This window comes from Scatophagus argus, chromosome 14 (assembly GCF_020382885.2).
Source record: "Scatophagus argus isolate fScaArg1 chromosome 14, fScaArg1.pri, whole genome shotgun sequence".
Lineage (NCBI taxonomy): Eukaryota > Metazoa > Chordata > Actinopteri > Scatophagidae > Scatophagus > Scatophagus argus.
The window spans coordinates 1,358,595-1,375,992 of NC_058506.1; the positions used below are offsets into that span (position 1 = coordinate 1,358,595).

At 41.0% G+C, this 17,398-nt stretch overlaps 1 protein-coding gene across 1 annotated transcript; it reads left to right on the forward strand.

The window, feature by feature from the left end:
* The first annotated feature begins 695 nt into the window (after positions 1 to 695).
* On the forward strand, positions 696 to 17,252 carry hyou1 (hypoxia up-regulated 1). The gene is made up of 24 exons (XM_046410732.1): positions 696 to 908; positions 2,073 to 2,148; positions 2,427 to 2,520; positions 3,008 to 3,086; positions 3,239 to 3,393; positions 4,190 to 4,266; positions 4,365 to 4,546; positions 5,339 to 5,454; positions 7,875 to 8,061; positions 8,328 to 8,462; positions 9,546 to 9,628; positions 9,786 to 9,918; positions 10,192 to 10,376; positions 10,687 to 10,825; positions 11,346 to 11,403; positions 11,635 to 11,711; positions 12,004 to 12,177; positions 12,361 to 12,527; positions 12,622 to 12,709; positions 12,882 to 13,138; positions 13,513 to 13,597; positions 14,252 to 14,513; positions 14,635 to 14,739; positions 16,116 to 17,252. The coding sequence occupies exons 2-24, from the start codon at positions 2,079 to 2,081 to the stop codon at positions 16,163 to 16,165; spliced, it is 2,958 nt and encodes a 985-aa protein (XP_046266688.1). The 5' UTR covers positions 696 to 908; positions 2,073 to 2,078; the 3' UTR covers positions 16,166 to 17,252.
* Positions 17,253 to 17,398: the final 146 nt, after the last annotated feature.

Sequence of the window (17,398 nt, forward strand, 5' to 3'; positions counted from 1 at the left end):
AGTTACGTTGAGATCACTCAAATAAAGTGGGGAAATAATTAACAAAATTAAGTTAAAAGTGACATGTGGTTTGCTCATACTTGGAAATGTCGTCTTTCATTTTACGCCCACTATCTGGACGTGGACCAATTGGATGTAGCCAGAAGTTCTTTTCGACGTCACTCACCTCACGTGGACCAATACCGTGACAGTGCGTGGAGCGAGGTGGGATGGCTCTGGACTTCAGGGTAAATGCTAGTTGTTGCAGCAGGCGTCAAGACAGCTAGAGTTAAATACCAGAAACAAGGGACCCTTCCCTTCAAAACAAGAGCACTTACATTGCCAATGTAAGACATCAAGCAGCCCAGCACATTATAAACAGTTTTACTGTCATTTTGAAATGACATCAAGTTTCCTTCAAAGAAAGTAGGCTCTTACAGCACTGTCTGCCTGACTAGTGTTTATTTGTAGGTCCGCAAAAAGGGTAATAAAACTTCAACTTGCAAATGACATTCGCAAGAATTTTTAAATGCTTAGTACTTTCCATACTGACTAAGAGCAAGATTCATATCTGTTCTTTGTTTTTAATTAGGTGTGCAGTCAAAAATAACTTACAGTTTGCCGCAATGCCTGCCTGTCGGGCGATATGTTTTGTTTTTAAATGCTAACCGGAAATGGTATGTTTGGTTATAGTTATCTTCACATTAGTTTCTATCTCAGCAGCACCTTCAGTGGATCCAATGAGGTGACGCCGCGTTCCGGGCCCGACTGCTGAGAGCAAACCGGTGATAAGGGGAACTGAAAACTACCAAGTGTGACAACAAAGAGGCTCTGAATTAAGGCAAACCCGGTAATAGTGATCATTGAGCCTGTCCGGAAAAGCACGTTCCTTTGGTAGCCCATTCACAGTTTCATTTGTGCGGGCTGAGGTAAGTTCATGCTACAGCACAGGGCTTTTATATTGATGGCTGTCAGACTGAGAGCTAGCTAACAGTAGCTCTCAACTTATGTTAGAATTTTTTTTCTGTCTAGTTTTAAAAGTGCTGCCGTTTTAATTTGCATGGTTCAAAGATGGTCCGGTTGTGTTGGATTTGAACGATTAATGGTGAGACGCCAAACAATAATTGTCTGTGTCTAACTTAGCCATATAGCTAATACACATAAGTAACTTATCCTTTGACTAGCCGGGTCATTCAAGTGATTTTCAGAAGCTAAAAAACTAAAGCGTTCTTAATGAAGAGGGTTTGAGTTGTGCATCCATTTTGCGCTTAACGTTATGCGTCACTGCCTCACCGGGGGCTAGAAGTTTCTATGCAGATTGCCTGTTGTTCTCTCCCTTAAACACAAACAACGTTCTAAATTTGCATGTGCTCAATCTGAATTTTAAGCCCTGGCTACGTATGCAGTCGCCTCGTTGAAAATGAAACATAATTATCTGAGTGCTGAACATTTTTTTTTCTAGCAGACATTAAAGCTTCAGCACACATTTAACGGTATTAATGACAATAGCATTAATGCCACGTGTTTGAATCTGTCTTCGCATAGGTGGGTGGGATCAGGTGCATTAGATCATTTGCATATCCTTGTGTAAAGGCCAATTACCTGGCAGTGGCACCTTGATTTAGGTTGGTGGCCTTTAGGTTGCTTTAGGTTAAGTACAGCCCCACCAAAGAATCATGAGGAAATGTGACTGGACATTTATGAAAATACAGTGTATGATGTAAATGTCCTGTTTGTGCTTGAAGTCACACGAGGAAATTGAGTTTGGATGTAGGAGTGAAAAGAGCAGATTTGGCTATCTAATTGGGAGATCATCTTGTTCCTCATGGTGATGCACCTGCTCCCATGAAATGAATGAAAGTACAAGCAAGACATCTCTGCTGTTCTGTTGGATGGGCGAAGATGAGCAGGAGTTAGAAGGTGTTTGGTATTGATGGTGGTGTGCGTGAAGGTTTTTCTAATGGAAAATTCAAGGCTGAGGCTTTGTAGATTGGGAAAATGTGTATACAGTTAGGACGAGTGAGGACTTGTGAAAATCCATTCAGATGATTATATTGTTTTCAAATAAATGTTTGATCTGTTCATCTTTACAGCTCATCATGGGGGGCAGGAACCTGGTGCCGGTTGCTTTCTTCTGCCTTGTTCTGGCAATGTTGCCTTCTCACACAGGTAATATGATCCATGATCCATATACACACACACGCACATATAATATATATTTAGTATTAAACCCTGGTTGTGGCACTGAGCAGTGCTGTCAACCAAAAGAGATTTATCTGGTGAAGATGGTGGCTGAATGTGAATGAATGAATGTGTACAGTTATTATTGATCAGTGTTTAGAAATGGATAAGCTAGATCAGTAATGGAACTGTACTGCACCTCAGGATCTCTGATGTTACCTGTCTGTCTTATGAGCTTTATGTAACACATGTCTTTGTGTTTGCAGTGTCTGTAGCTGTCATGTCAGTTGACCTGGGCAGTGAGTGGATGAAAATGGCAATAGTGAAACCTGGTGTGCCCATGGAGATTGTTCTCAACAAGTGAGTATGAATGATTTCATTGACTTAGTGCTCTCAAACAAATAAAGCCCCAGCATCCTTTCTGAGAAAAAGTTGTGCGGGCGGAGGTCAAGTTCATCTGATAGGCACGGTTATGAAAACATAGAAAAGCTAAACGATGAACAGAATAATGTTTTGCTGCAGTTTAATCTTTATCCATCCATCTTTATCCATAATGGAAATAAGCTTCTAAAGTGAAGCAGATGTTGATCAGTTGCAGCCCCTACTGGCCATTTGAGACAAGTGAGAAGTCAACAAAATAATAATCAATAAAAACCGTATACTCGAGGGGTCCTTGAGCATGCAGTCATAAATGTGCACAAAAATTTTTGGTGGATGGGACCTGTAGTATGCAAGATTAGCTGTGGGTGGACACACACACACAATTGATGAGCCCCTCGAGGCTGACACCTGGCACAGATGATTACATTTCAGAGCTGGACACCATGTCTGTTGTCTCTTTCTTCAGGGAATCAAGGAGGAAAACGCCTACGGCTGTATGTCTCAAGGAAAATGAAAGACTTTTTGGGGACAGCGCACTAGGAGTGGTATGACTTCTTGTCCAACATTGAGTTGGATAGAATGTCATCTTAATCTGATAAATATTGTTTGAACATTGAATATTTCATTAAAATGGTCTAAAATAGTATTGATCTTTCCTTTGTATGCTATTAATGGTCAGATAATGTCTACTTTTCAGTCTGTGAAGAACCCCAAAACTGTTTATAGACACCTCCAAAGCCTCCTGGGCAAAAAGCACAACAATCTCCAGGTGGCGCTCTATCAGAGGCATTTCCCTGAACACCAGCTGCAGGATCACCCAGTCAGAGGCACAGTTTACTTTAAAAGCTCAGAGTGAGTTTCTTTATTTTTAGTTCTAAAAACTCAGTGTGAGTTTCTTTGTCACCTGCTCCTACAAGGAAAATGATGGAGTTCATGACCCTGGATGATCAGCCGCTCTCCATGGTTGAAAATGGAGGCATTAGAAATCTGATAAATTACCATAGCGTTGGTGAATATACATACGTGCTGTAAAATATAAGTAGCTGGCATTTGTTTTGTCATATAAATCTGTTGGACCTGCTTTTCTTTGGTGAAGTGAAATGTGTTGGATAAAGTTAGATTGTCAGCTCATTTTCAGTTAATTGTTATTTGTGCCCCCCCTTCCAATTGCAGCTCAGTTTATTTTGAGAGGAAATTGTTTGAATTGTTTCATAAAATCTCTAAAATTCTAAAAGTAAAATTTTGCATTGAAGAAAAGTTGATTTATGGTTGAATGTGCTGTCAGTTATAGTTCTTAGAAAGAAAATCGAAATCTGCAAAAATTTGCAAAACATTGCACTCCTAGTTTCTACATAGTACAGTTGTGTATGCGGTAATATCCTGTATCAGGTTGTGCTAGCTCACTGTACACTTTTGCTCCAGAAAACAGGTTTTTTTTTTCTTTTTTTTAATTGCTGATCATCACAGATCTTTCTTAAAACATGACCAATGATGAGGTAATGCAGCTATCTTACAGAAGCATGCTGTCCTGGAAATATCAGTATCACCACCTGAAAAACCAGTATCAATAAACTATAGAAAGAAACAGAGCACTATTGTAGACAGTTGCATCCAACCTGTTATTGTGGTTTTTTTTTTCCCCTACCAGAGAAATGCAATACACAGCCGAGGAGCTTCTCGCGATGGTGCTTAATTATTCATGTGGCCTGGCTCAGGACTTTGCAGGTTGGTCTTCTTGAGGAATAGGCATGATTGTATGTTTGTTGTATGTGCGAATATGTAAAGTATATAATTTTTTTTTCCCTCATCTCTTAAACCCACAGAACAACCAATCAAAGACGTAGTGATCACTGTCCCAGCGTTCTTCAACCAGGCGGAGCGCAGGGCGGTCCTACAGGCTGCACAGATGGCAGGTCTAAAGGTTCTTCAGCTCATTAATGACAACACTGCTGTGGCCTTGAACTATGGCGTTTTCAGGAGGAAAGATATCGACAACACAGCTAAGGTGAACATCCAGCATTACTCCCAACTACACAACTTAAATAATTAGTCTGGTTATATATACTATACTGGATTTGTTGACAGTAACAACAATATTGACAGCTTTATTATTGACCATTTGCTTGAGGAGTAACTGATAAGAATCTTCTGCTTGATATTGTTTAGTCTGTTGAAAGCAGCTATACATTTAACATATATTGATGATTTATAGATAATGATTAAAGGCATAATATGCAGCGGTTTATTTGAAAAACAATTTATAAGGTCAAACAAAAATAGTAACCAAGTGTAATCAGTCATCACTTTTGACCCTCTAGAAATGTGCATTTGCAGGGACCCTGGTCTCTGCCTGCATTTCTGTATTTACTGCTACTTTGCTGTGTTTGGGGGGGGTCAGCCGTTGTGCAGCACTGTGACTGGACGAAGCCTGCTTCAGCTGTATTCACATAAAAAGCAGAGGGTCCTGCTGAGGTGTGGGTATGCTTACTTGTGTCTTAGAATGCAACCGCTGTGAAACAATCCAAAAAATGATGATTATGACTGGGCTTTATTTGCTGTGCTAACTGCAGCTTTCTTTCTTCATTCACGGATTCACGGTGTAGCTCAGTCAAGCGGCACTGCCCCCCCCCCCCTTTCAACTGCTAAACCGTGAAGGAGTGGCCAACTTTGAATTGTGCCTTTACAGACAGCAACCGACATATTCAGCATATTATGCCTTTAATGTATCTGTACCTGTACAGGAACAATCTCAACTGATTGACTACAAATTCCTCAAAGTGTGATCTTGTTCTTTCAGAATGTTATGTTTTATGACATGGGATCGGGCAGCACAACGGCCACCATCGTCTCGTACCAAACAGTCAAAACCAAGGAGTCTGGCACCCAGCCCCAGTTACAGATCAGAGGTGTTGGGTGAGTCCAGTGATCCGTGAAGTGGTGTTGCCACTGAGAATGCTTCTATCTATTGGTACTGAGGGACTAGCCTCTCACTGTCAGCCATGTCTCAAAGAGGTTTTGAAATATGTGATGTGTAGATAACAATGTGGCAGGATGTAAGTGTGCACATGGAGGTGATATATCTTAAAAGTTATTTTGTCTTGTGTCCCAAAGTGTTCAGATTTAAATAAATATAATGAAATGAAAACAAACCATATGAATAAATTAGTGAATAAAACAAGAGCATCATTAATAAAATGCAAGTAATTATTATGAAATCTTATTTCATTCTTTTTTTTATTTTCAGAATTTATGGGACATTTTACTATGTTTTATGTCAAAATACTTTTATATTACTACATATACTATAGTGTATACCATATACCACAAATGTTCCTAAATTGAATTTTTACAGTGTAGTAGTTAGCTGCTCCTTATTCCTTAGCCGTGCCTTGTTGGTACCTTTTTCCAAGAGTTGCTTTGACTAAACGCTTTGAAAAACACCAGACGGATGAGATAAAGGCCAAACTAGCCAGGGCAGACACTGTAGTTCTGATCACCAACTGCTTGACAGTTCTCACCAGTTACATCACAACTACCTGTCACTTTATCAGCTCAGCAAGACTGCACTCCTCACTCAGAGCTTCTCCGTTGGGTCGGACAACTTTGCAGAGAAGCTGACTTCCAGAACCTCCCAGACTAAAATACTCATGTATTTCAGATTGCATTTTCTCTTGTCACAAGCAAAATTAACTGGAACTGACATCCTTACTACATCGGGAGCAGTTCCTTTTCTTTGAGATCCACCATGGTGCACCGCCATGTTTCTGCATTAGGCAAGAATGAGCAAACCAAGTACAGACTCTAGAGAGGATCTTTTACATTTTTTAGTGCTCATCATAGGTTTTACTGCATAAAGTGAAGGGTGAGAGGAGGGGTAACCCTAACCCTCTTATCTGCAGTCTCACCACTAAAGATGCCACTAATGCTGTATTCAATCAGTACTTGTAAGTCGTTTTCCGACTTCCGAAGCCGGAAGTGACAAATCGAACGCTGCCCAAAGTCGGAATTCCAACTCATCAACTCGGTCGACTTCAGAGGACCCAGAGTCTGCAAACCAAGATGGCTGTCCAGAGCCTTGACTATAAATAAAAGCTGTGGTTTTTACATGTTTTTAGTGCTTGTGTAAGCCATATGCACAATATCTTAGTGCTGCATATAGCTATGGTCTTGTTAGGCGTGAAATACTGCGTAATGCTTAACCGGTCGATGTTGCTGTAACAACAATGGCTGAATAACGTTACAAAGGAGCTATCTTGTATTGTGGCCAATGGAACACATCCAACCGGGTTTTTGTTGGATGTGATGTCACTCCGAATTCAGAGTTACGACTTACAAGCACAAATCGAATACAGGGAAATTCCTGCCCACTGGTCCTTTAATCAACCACGTATTGGCTATTATAAATAAACACAGCATGGTATTGACAGTAACTTGCTTCTTTAAAAATGCTACACATGCTGCCTGCTGAACCAGCTAACAAGCAAGTGACTTACAGCCGTTTCATTCCGGCTTTTGGTGACACTTTTTTCCTCATTTAGGAGCATTATATCTTAAGTTTTGAGATTTTAGTCTGAGTTGCACCTGTATTAAGACTGGGAGCCATGCATCAAATAAGTCTCCAGGGCGTTTTGGTAGATTTCCTTTGTGCTGCCTCGGCCTACTTCATCCTGTCTGAAACTCAGAAAACAGGAAGATGTACATAGAGAACAGACCGCACATACACAACATGTTGAGATGTCAATCTTCAGCTGAAGCAGGTAGTTTGCTGACTTTAGTTAGTCAGCAGCAGCCCTCTGGTAGGCTGGATAACTCACCACTTTTGTCCCTCTCAGGATCCTGTAGAGCAATGACTTCATTTCTTGAATATCTTGACTATCAATAGGCAAGTTGATGAAATTTTCATCTGATCCTCTGAATTGAAATGCCCTGGAGCACGTTAGCTATGGTTAGCCAGTGTGATGTACCCTGGAGAAAATTGCTGGCTAAGCTATTGATCTCTCTTAGTCATGCAGACCCTAGGACCAATCATTGGTGCATGTTTTCTGATGTAATTCTCAGGAATGGTTTAGTACATGCCACTTGCTGAGGTAAAACCAATACCTCGCATCTTCTCCAGATGAAACACTTATAAGTAACTGTGTGTAGTAATTATATATCATTATTATTATTATTGTTATCAGGATCAGGTTTTATTGATAAGAGGAAGAAGTATCTTTGAATATAAAAGATTCTAAATGTTTTCTGCTTTGAATTGATTTTAACCCCCCAAACCATGTTCTGAAATTCAAATTCAGTCCTCAAACTGTGGTGTCCCTCTCTTGCTGTGGCTGTAGGTTTGACCGTGGGCTGGGGGGCTTTGAGATGGACCTGCGGCTCCGGGACCACCTGGCCAAACTTTTCAACGAGCAGAAAAAGAGCAAGAAAGATGTGAGGGAGAACCACCGGGCCATGGCCAAGCTCCTCAAAGAGGCTCAGAGGCTCAAGACAGTGCTTAGTGCCAATGTGGACTTCATGGCTCAGGTGGGTCCAGGGACATGTACCCACTAACTTCGGTCCATCTTGCTGGTTGTGTGCCTTACAGTAGTGTATGTCAGATCTAAAAGCAATGACTTGCTGTTCTGTTAAGCTTAAGGTTCTAAATTCATTGTTCATTTTTCTGAGATTATTCAGTTTCTTGGTATTTCTATGAGGCATCACACCAGTGATACAGACTCCTCCCCAGATAATTTTGGATCCAGTATTATTGCAGTGAAATGTTTTCTTGTTTTTTCTTTTTTCTTTTTCAGGTGGAAGGTTTGATGGATGACATTGACTTTAAAGCGAAGGTGACCAGGGCTGAGTTTGAAGAGCTGTGTGCTGATCTTTTCGAAAGAGTGCCTCGCCCAGTGCAGGATGCCCTCGCTACTGCAGAAATGAACCTGGTCAGTATTCTTACTGCATGACAAGTCTTATCATATGCAGCTTGGTTTATTCTGCGTGACAGGAGAATATGCAACTTTAATGATCCATGTAAGATGATATGGCTGTTGGTCTCTGCAGGTGCAGGATGCACAAAAGCCAGAATGAATGTAGATGAACAGTATATTGTCAGTGTATGTGCACTGTGGGTTTCATATTTTTACATTACACTTGTTTAAGTTATATATTAGACCACAATCTAGACAAAAATCTAGACGTGATTCCCAATACCAGCTGGTATGTCCAGGTGTTTTAGGATCCAATATGGATTTAGTGGCACCTAGTGGTGAAGTTGCAGATTGTAAGCAGCTGAACACCCCTTGCCTCATCCTCTCCTTACAAGCCTGGTAGCTGTCTAGAGCCAGCTTTTAGTTTGGCCTTTCTAAACTACTGCAGAAACGTGGGAGCCGCCATAAAGAGCATCTACAGCCTTTGTACCATAAAAGTCTCATTCTAAGTTAACAAAAGCAGAATGATTTTTATCCACTAATGAAATTATTATTATTATATAAACAATTTTCCATTTCCACTGGTGTTTAAACTGAGATGAGGACAGAGATACTGCACATCCACGATTCTACACAGTGAAGCTCAAACATCACAGTGAACGAGCTATCAGAGAAACACGTTTTTAAGTGCATGTGAAATTATGAATTCTATTTAAAATGTTGAATTGCGGTAAGAATCCATTGTGCTAATATACCCATTATCAAATTAATACAAAATTTTGTTTTGTAGTTTTTGTTTTGTATTTTGAGGGATGATGGGGTAGTATAAAATATTTACTCATTTACGTTTTACCTACTTATCCTGTAGGATAAGTGTTTAATTAAAAAATATTCATGAAAAAACAGAAAATGCTAGAATATGACAAAATGATGACATTTGGGGTAAAAACTGGCATGAATTCACGTTACACCCACTCTGACAAAGTGGCACAGAAGCAAAACTGATTACACCAAAAACTGTTCATCATTTGCCACGTTCAGGCGTGTACTGATGAAATGTTACGCTGTGAATCTGAGTTCTTATATTTCTGCCAACAGGATGAAATTGAGCAGGTAATTTTAGTCGGCGGTTCCACACGTGTCCCCAAGGTTCAGGAAGTTCTTCTCAAAGCTGTGGGGAAGTAAGTGTCAAACGCCCTTATTTGGATAACTTCCATTTCAACAATGAACATTGGTACCATATTGTCAGCGATGTTATTATAGAAATTTGAGTTTTAGTTCAGAAGGTTTCATTTTGGATGGACGACACCTGCAGTGAGTGTGTGTGTGTCTGCGCAGAGAGGAGCTGGGGAAGAACATCAATGCAGATGAGGCAGCAGCTATGGGCGCTGTGTACCAGGCTGCTGCCCTGAGCAAGGCCTTCAAGGTCAAGCCTTTCCTGGTCCGAGATGCAGCCGTCTTCCCTATTCAGGTCAGTGTGGCTCATTCACTGCTATGTGCTGCTGGTCCTGAATTTAAATAATCACTAAAGAAAATCATTGGAAACCTTTGCAAATAGATGAACTATATTAATCCTTGAACGTGAAGCCAGTGGTGTTCTTTTTCACTCACTATCCCTTATTTGTACTCTTTTGCGGGGCTAAAATCGAAACGCCATGCAGCGTTCATTGCAAAGTCACCCGTTAACATAAATATTGGATGCATACAATGTTAACACTAGCCACACGTTCTTCCATTGTTTTAGGTGGAATTCACCCGAGAGACAGAGGAAGAGGGGATCAAAACCCTGAAACACAACAAACGTATCCTCTTCCAGAGGATGGCACCCTACCCCCAGCGCAAGGTCATTACATTCAACCGCTACAATGCCGACTTTGCTTTCGACATCAACTATGGCGACCTCAGCTTCTTGAGTCAGGATGACATCAGGTTGGATAGCTGCTTGCTTTAACTTTATCTTTTCCTTCCTGGAGGTCTTGGAAAAAGTTTTTCTGTGTAGAAATTGAATCACTTAAGCAGTGTCAGTTACATTTCTGGACCGATAGGAAGACAAGGTCAGCTTGGAGAAACCAAAGTTAATAGAAAACTTCTATTATGAAATCTGACTTGAGTTTGACAGCTTTCAAAGAAGTTCGAATTGGATCACTTCTAAATTGTTGTTTGGACCCATCACTGTGTTCACTCAAGATTGGAATGTATTTAATATAAGTCCTGTTCCGTTGTTGGTTGTATTTTGCAGAGTGTTTGGCTCACTGAACCTGACAACAGTCAAACTGTCTGGAGTAGGAAGCAGCTTTCAAAAGCACGCTGACGCAGAGTCAAAAGGCATCAAAGCCCATTTCAACATGGATGAAAGTGGAGTGCTGCTACTGGATCGGGTCAGTTACACTTTTATTATATACCATTTTATTAAGTCAGCTTTCTTATTGAACATTTACACAGTCAAACCAGTAATTTGCAGATCATTTTTGTTCTAAAGACACAGACTTTGTCAGTGTTTGGTTGCCGCGGTGGTCAGCGAGGCTTACTGAAATCAAAGCCAAAAAACACTTCACTTCAGTATAATGTACTTGACTCTAAGGAGATTAGTAAAACTGAAAAAAAAACAAACATCTCAGGATTATTGGGGTCCTAATCACATAATAACCGGCACAATTTCCAAATTCACAATGCATATACAATGCATACTGTTTTCATCTTTGGCATATCCCACAATGGCACAAGTGAATAAACCCTGGCAAACAATATGTGTATGCTGCTCAATAAAGCAGTCAGGCTGTGTCAGTATCATTCACCACACACTTGGATTCAATTACTAATCCAATTACTTGAATAATTTAAACCTTTTCAATTGTACCAGTCAAGTTCATTTTGTATTGTTGTCCTTTTCACCCACAGGTAGAGTCTGTCTTTGAAACTGTTGAAGAGGAGAAAGAAGAGGAATCAACATTAACCAGTAGGTTTTCCAAACATAGCTCACAACCCAAAATCTATGATCATCTGTGAACTATTTCTTTTCTCCTGACCTTGAGCTTGGCTTTAAGAAGTGGAGTATTGCTTTCAACGTTTGACTTTAAATGCAAATTGTCGTTTTAGTGATTCATATATAAATAGAAGCTGTATTATAGTTTACAGGACTCATTATTACATTATGAAATGACTGAGCCAACGTTTTGTTGTCTTTCAGAGCTGGGTAACACAATTTCCACCTTGTTTGGAGGAGGATCTTCGGAACCCACTCCAAATGTGACTGAACCTGTCCAGGTACTTGCAGCACTACGCGTGGCACAGCTCAGTTAACTGGGGATATGTTTATCAAGGAAGTACAGTGCAGCCTGTATGGAGTCACTGTGGATAGACAAGTGAACACACAAGTGTCAGGCAGCATTTCTCACGCATGCCTTAATTTAATTTAAGGGTTTGGTCTAGACCTGCTCTGATTGGGAAGTGTCATGAGATAGCTTTTGTTGTGTACTGACGCTATATAAATAAACTGAATTGAACTGAACTGAAATGAGATCATAGCTAACATTGTTATCTGATTGTTCATGCCCAGGATGAGGAGGAAGTGCCTCCAGAGTCAGTAAAGGATGGCAAGGATGAAAACGGTAAGGAAGAGCCCCATAAGGACGAGCCCACCAAGGAGAAGCAGGATGAATCTGAGAAAATTTCAAGTGAAGACAAAAATCAGGAAAAGACGGAGGGCACCGGCAGCAAAAATGGAGCCACGGTAAAACCTGCTGCATGTAATCCATGTTTCTCTGTGAGGAAAATGTTCATGTGAAGTCGTTGCTAATGTCAAATGTCTGTCTGGGAAGCGGTGGAAGCGTTTTTCACAACACTTGGTAAAAATCTGTATTCAAGAAAGACCAGAGACTTGATATTGAAAGGAATCTTGTTTCTGCTGGTGAAGGAGGAAAAGGACGGAGAGAAATCTGGAAACACCGAGACGGAGAAGGATTCAGAGAAGAAGGCAAAAGCTAAGAAGAAGACCAAGATCTCTGAGGACATCACGGTGGAACTTGTCATCAATGACATCCTTGACCCCACCGCAGATGAGCTCACTTCCTCAAAGAAGAAGTAAAATGGCAATTTTCATTTCTTTTCAGCTCCTGTGGTATTTGGTTCTCTGTTCTGTTGTTAAATAAAATAAAATAACTTTGTGTGTTGTCAGGTTGCAGGATTTGACTGACAGAGACCTGGCCAAACAGGAAAGAGAAAAGACACTTAACAGTCTGGAAGCTTTCATTTTTGAGACACAGGTGAGCAACAGAACCTTTTTTTCCCTTCTGTTTACCAGTTTTATCAGAAAGTAGGCTACTAGAGAGAAAAAGGATGCATTGTTATTATTATTATTATTATACAGTGATATGGCCGTGTATCACCTGTACCTCCCTAAAAGACACAATTCTGAGATTCTTTTTTTTTTTTCAGGACAAGCTGTACCAGGAGGATTACCAGCTGGTTGTGTCGGAGGAGGAGAAGGAGCAGATCTCTGCCAAGCTGAGCAAGGTGTCGGAGTGGATGGACGAAGATGGCTACACAGCCACCACCAAGCAGCTGAAAGAGAAGTTGTCTCAGCTGAAGAGCCTGTGCAAGGACATGTTTTTCAGGGTGGAGGAGCGACGCAAGTGGCCAGACCGCCTGGCCTCCCTCGACAGCATGCTCAACACCTCCAGCTTTTTCCTGAGGTGAGTGTCCAAAGGAAGGTGTGAAGGATGTTTGTCCTTTGTAATTTATGATGTTTATTGCATGGATGTTTCGCTCTCTCTCTCTTTCACCCTCTCTGTCCTGTCTACCTCTTCTTCCCCCCCTTCACCCAGCCGACTATCAGCAGGATAGTTCTCCCTTGTGAGTCGGGTCCTGCTCAAGGTTTCTTCCTGTTAAAAGGGAGTTTTTCCTTGCCACTGTCTGCTTGCTCGGGGGTTCAGGCTCTGGGTTTCTGTAAAGCACCTAGAGACAATTTTGATTGTATAAGGTGCTATATAAATAAATTGATACTGAAGAAGCAGGTCGTGCTGGGTCAGTAGTTTTGTGTTGACTAATTGTTATTTTTCTTTCAAAGGAGTGCCAAACTGATTCCAGAAGATGACCAAATCTTCACTGAAGTCGAGCTGAATATGTTGGAAAAAGTGATCAATGAAACAACGGTAGGTGGTGAAAGCGCACAGGGGAAATGAGTAATAAGTGATAAGAAAATCTGAATGTGAATATTTGCTTCAAAACTATTAATACCAGCAATAATGTGAATTTCTGAGAATATGCTTCAATATGCACATTTACAACATGGTATATTCCCACATCAACATTTATGAGAAGGAAACGGCACATATTTTACTGCAGACTAAACAGTATAGGGACTGGTGGAAAAATGGCAGCAGCCTTTGAAACGGAGTATCTCCAGCTGCAGTACTGAGCAGCTGTTGGACAAGTACAGAGAGGACACATTCACCAGGTTCATCTCAGCTGCAAAGTCTCATACAAACAGCAGCTCCCATGTTGTTTTGGCAAAGTACTCTGATTTGAAGAGAGCACAGGTGGAGTGAAAAATGTTATGTTTTTGCCGCTAAATATTTGCTTGCTGTTCGAATATATTTACAAACCAATAAGTCGTCTGGAAAAAAACGCCCTGGGTGTGTAGAGGCCTTTTCACGTGTTTCACGCTATCCTCATATTATTGAGGACTAATGTCAGTGATTGTCACCTTATTCAGTTTGTTCCTTAAAGGGCCACTCGCAAAAGAACATTTTCCTTGTATTGAGTAAACTGACATCAACGTTTGAAATTGTGTCCATTTGCTCCAGACGTGGAAGAATGAGACGGTGGCAGAGCAGGAGAAACGCTCTCCAAAGGAGCGGCCTATTCTACTGTCCAAAGACATAGAGTCCAAACTGGCTCTGCTGGATCGAGAGGTCAACTACTTGCTCAACAAAGCCAAGTTTGCCAAGCCGAAGGCTAAAACCAAGGCCAAGAACAGCACCGGCTCCGATGAAAGCAGCAAGGCCAACGACACGGCAGAGGAGAAAGTCATTCCTCCCGTAGAGGAGAGCGCAGACACAATGAGTGGTGGGTCGAAGAGCAGAACTCACGCGGGACTGTTATTGTTCCCCCCCGTGACTATGAAAAAGAATTAGAGCTGTAATAAGGCCTAAAGTAACTTATCAGTTATATTTTCATTCACATACAGAAAGCCCAGAGGAGGTGCAGCCGGAAGAAGCCCCACCCACTGAGGAGAGCACTGTACACTCAGATTCAGACAGCCAATCACAGCCCACAGAAGAAACGACTACAGGTCGGTCTGCCATACCTAACGATGGTGGAGAACTTTAGAGGGTGGACAAAATAATTGGAACACACTACTCCTCGCTCACACAGGATCATCACAAATGTAACATTATGCACTGAACATTACACTGCCAGACTGTTGGAATGGGTTGTGTTAGCCAGTCAGTCATTCTGTGACTTGGTTAGTCCAGCTGAGGTATGAGTCAGTGAGAGGAAGCGTACTCCTGTAGGCTCATTCACCATCCAGGGTGACCACTCCCAGAGAATGATCTGTAATGAAGTCAAGCTGCTACAGTAAGCTTTAAAAGGTTTAGACCTCTGCCTTATGTCTGAAGGGAACCTGAAGAAGTCTTTCAAATCGGCAACTGTGACAGTGGGCACATGAGCAAGCTGATTAATTTAATTCTTAAATAAGAAACATGAAATTATCATTGTAAGTTCCAGTCATAGTAGAAGGTGACATTTGATCACAGTGAGCCCTGACGACTAAAACCAAAATGTCATCAAACTGGGCTTACTGTACTTGTTGTTCCACCTGTTCCAAAGTAATAAGTCTTCAAAGAGCTTATTTTATTTATCCAAAGGAGCATGTTTTGGATTTTTACAAGTCATTACATCAAAATGTGAAAATAATTTGATCTCCAAAATTTCTGGAATGATTTTAATGCATTTTGAATTGACCACAGAGGAATCTGTCATAGTCACAATCAGTCATGACATGATGTGGGTAAACAAGCAGCAGATGTGTGTGTGTGTGTGTGTGTGTGGAGATGTGCTTTACTTACTTTGTGGAGACAAAACTGTGAAGGGTCTCGCCTACCTTATGGGGACAAAATGCAAGTCCCCATGATGTAAATGTGGAATTTTAGGGTGAAGACTTGGTTTAAGGTTAGATTTAGGTTAAAGCTCTGGTAAAGGTTAGGGTTAGACAAGTTATGGATAGAGTAAGTCTCCAGGAAATTACTGTCTATGTAAGTCTCCATATGGTATGAAAACATAAAGTCTCTCTCTCTCTCTCTCTCTCTTTCTGTCTCTCTCTCTCTCTGTCTCTCTCTCTCTCACACACACTTTCTGTCTCTCTCTCTCTCTCTCTTTCTCACTTTCTCTCTCGCTCTCTCACTTTCTCTCTCTCTCTCTCACTTTCTCTCTCTCTTTCTCTCTGTCTGTCTCTCTCTCTCACTCGCTTTCAGTTTCTGTCTCTCTCTCTATCTCTCTGTCTCTCTCTCTCTCTGTCTGTCTCCCTCTGTCTGTCTCTCTGTCTGTCTTATTAAATGAGTAAACGTGAACCTGAGCTTCTGCTTTTCTGTGCTCTGAACTGAATTGACATAACTTCACATATGCACAGTATTAATTGTTTTTTTTCATGCCTGCCCTCATTTCCAGGACCAACAGAGAAGGCCCAACCTGAAAACCACATAGGGGATGAATTATAACAGCTGGAACTGGGAAAACAAAAATCACTATTTATTGACAGTGTATAAATGTTCATGTTCCTTCTTATTGGTTTTTGTTTTGTTTTGTTTTCTTTTTTTTCCATTTTTTTGGGTTTTTATGTCCCTGTTTATTGAACTACTGGAAGCTGAATGGAGAACAATTACACACCACTCATCTTGAACCCCCCCTCCCCCTCCTCTTCTGTGTTGCTCATCTCTTCTGACTTTCATAGATTCTGTAAGAAATGGACACCAAAAAGAAGCAGTTCAACAAAAATAAAGGCCGAGGCTGCATCTGTGCCTGCAAACAAAATGCTTTCAGTGCTGATACAGAGGGGCATGTTGTCAGTCTTTGACCATATGGATGCTGAACAAGGATCAGTGCCGTTCTACTCTGCTTTGTCTTACATGAATATGTCATTTCCTGCTTTGTCCTCTGCACTGTATTCTCAACCATGTTGTGTTGTGAGGTTACTATTTGTCCTAACACCTGCAACTTAATGGTATTGCCACAGTGGAGGGTGAGAAGTGGTTCAGAAACCTTGGGAGGACTCTCCACGGATAGAATTTTTGTTTTGCTCCAATCAAAATAATATATCCATAAGCTGTCCTGAGAGAGTTAAAAAAAAAAAAAAAAAAAAAAAAAAAGTTTTTGGGTCCATCATTGTTTGCGACAGACTGCTCAGGTGCCGTAAACTGCCAATTAGGGATGATTTAACCTTGTGTCTTCATGCATCTGCTTCACATCCTTCTTCTGATCCGGGATCAGCAGGATCAACTGAAATGACTCATGAGCTGAGTTTTTCTTTCTGCAACCATGTTTTGTTGGAAATGGCCAAACTCCAAAATCATGTTTTCAAAGTGTCATAAGCTGCTAAACATAGTAGAAAAGGTGGTGTGTTAGTGTTGCCACTGCTGCCTCTTTGCTTCAACATGCCCTGTGGTGCTTGCTCAGATGGCTCCATTTTTCTGTTAGAGGGACTCTAGACTGTTTGAAGGGGGGAACTGAAGAAAACAAGGCGGGAATGGGAGATGAAAACGTTGTGTTTCTAAACTGTTAATAAAAGAAAAACTTTTTTTTTTTTTTTAAAGTTTGATTGCTTTTTTCCCTGAATGTATGGTCATTTTTGGGCTGGTGCATTGAAGCAGATAACTCGAGATCAAGCATTTGTACCAAAGATGCTGTTCTTGTCCAAGGTGCTGCCAGGAATGATATGTAATTATGTTTTACAC

Bases quoted from the DNA above. Each gene is read 5' to 3' on its own strand.
- hyou1 (XM_046410732.1), top strand. From the start codon at position 2,079: ATGGGGGGCAGGAACCTGGTGCCGGTTGCTTTCTTCTGCCTTGTTCTG. The intron at 10,377-10,686 runs GTTGGATAGCTG...TGTATTTTGCAG, and splicing joins TTGAGTCAGGATGACATCAG to AGTGTTTGGCTCACTGAACC. The intron at 10,826-11,345 runs GTCAGTTACACT...TTTCACCCACAG, and splicing joins GAGTGCTGCTACTGGATCGG to GTAGAGTCTGTCTTTGAAAC.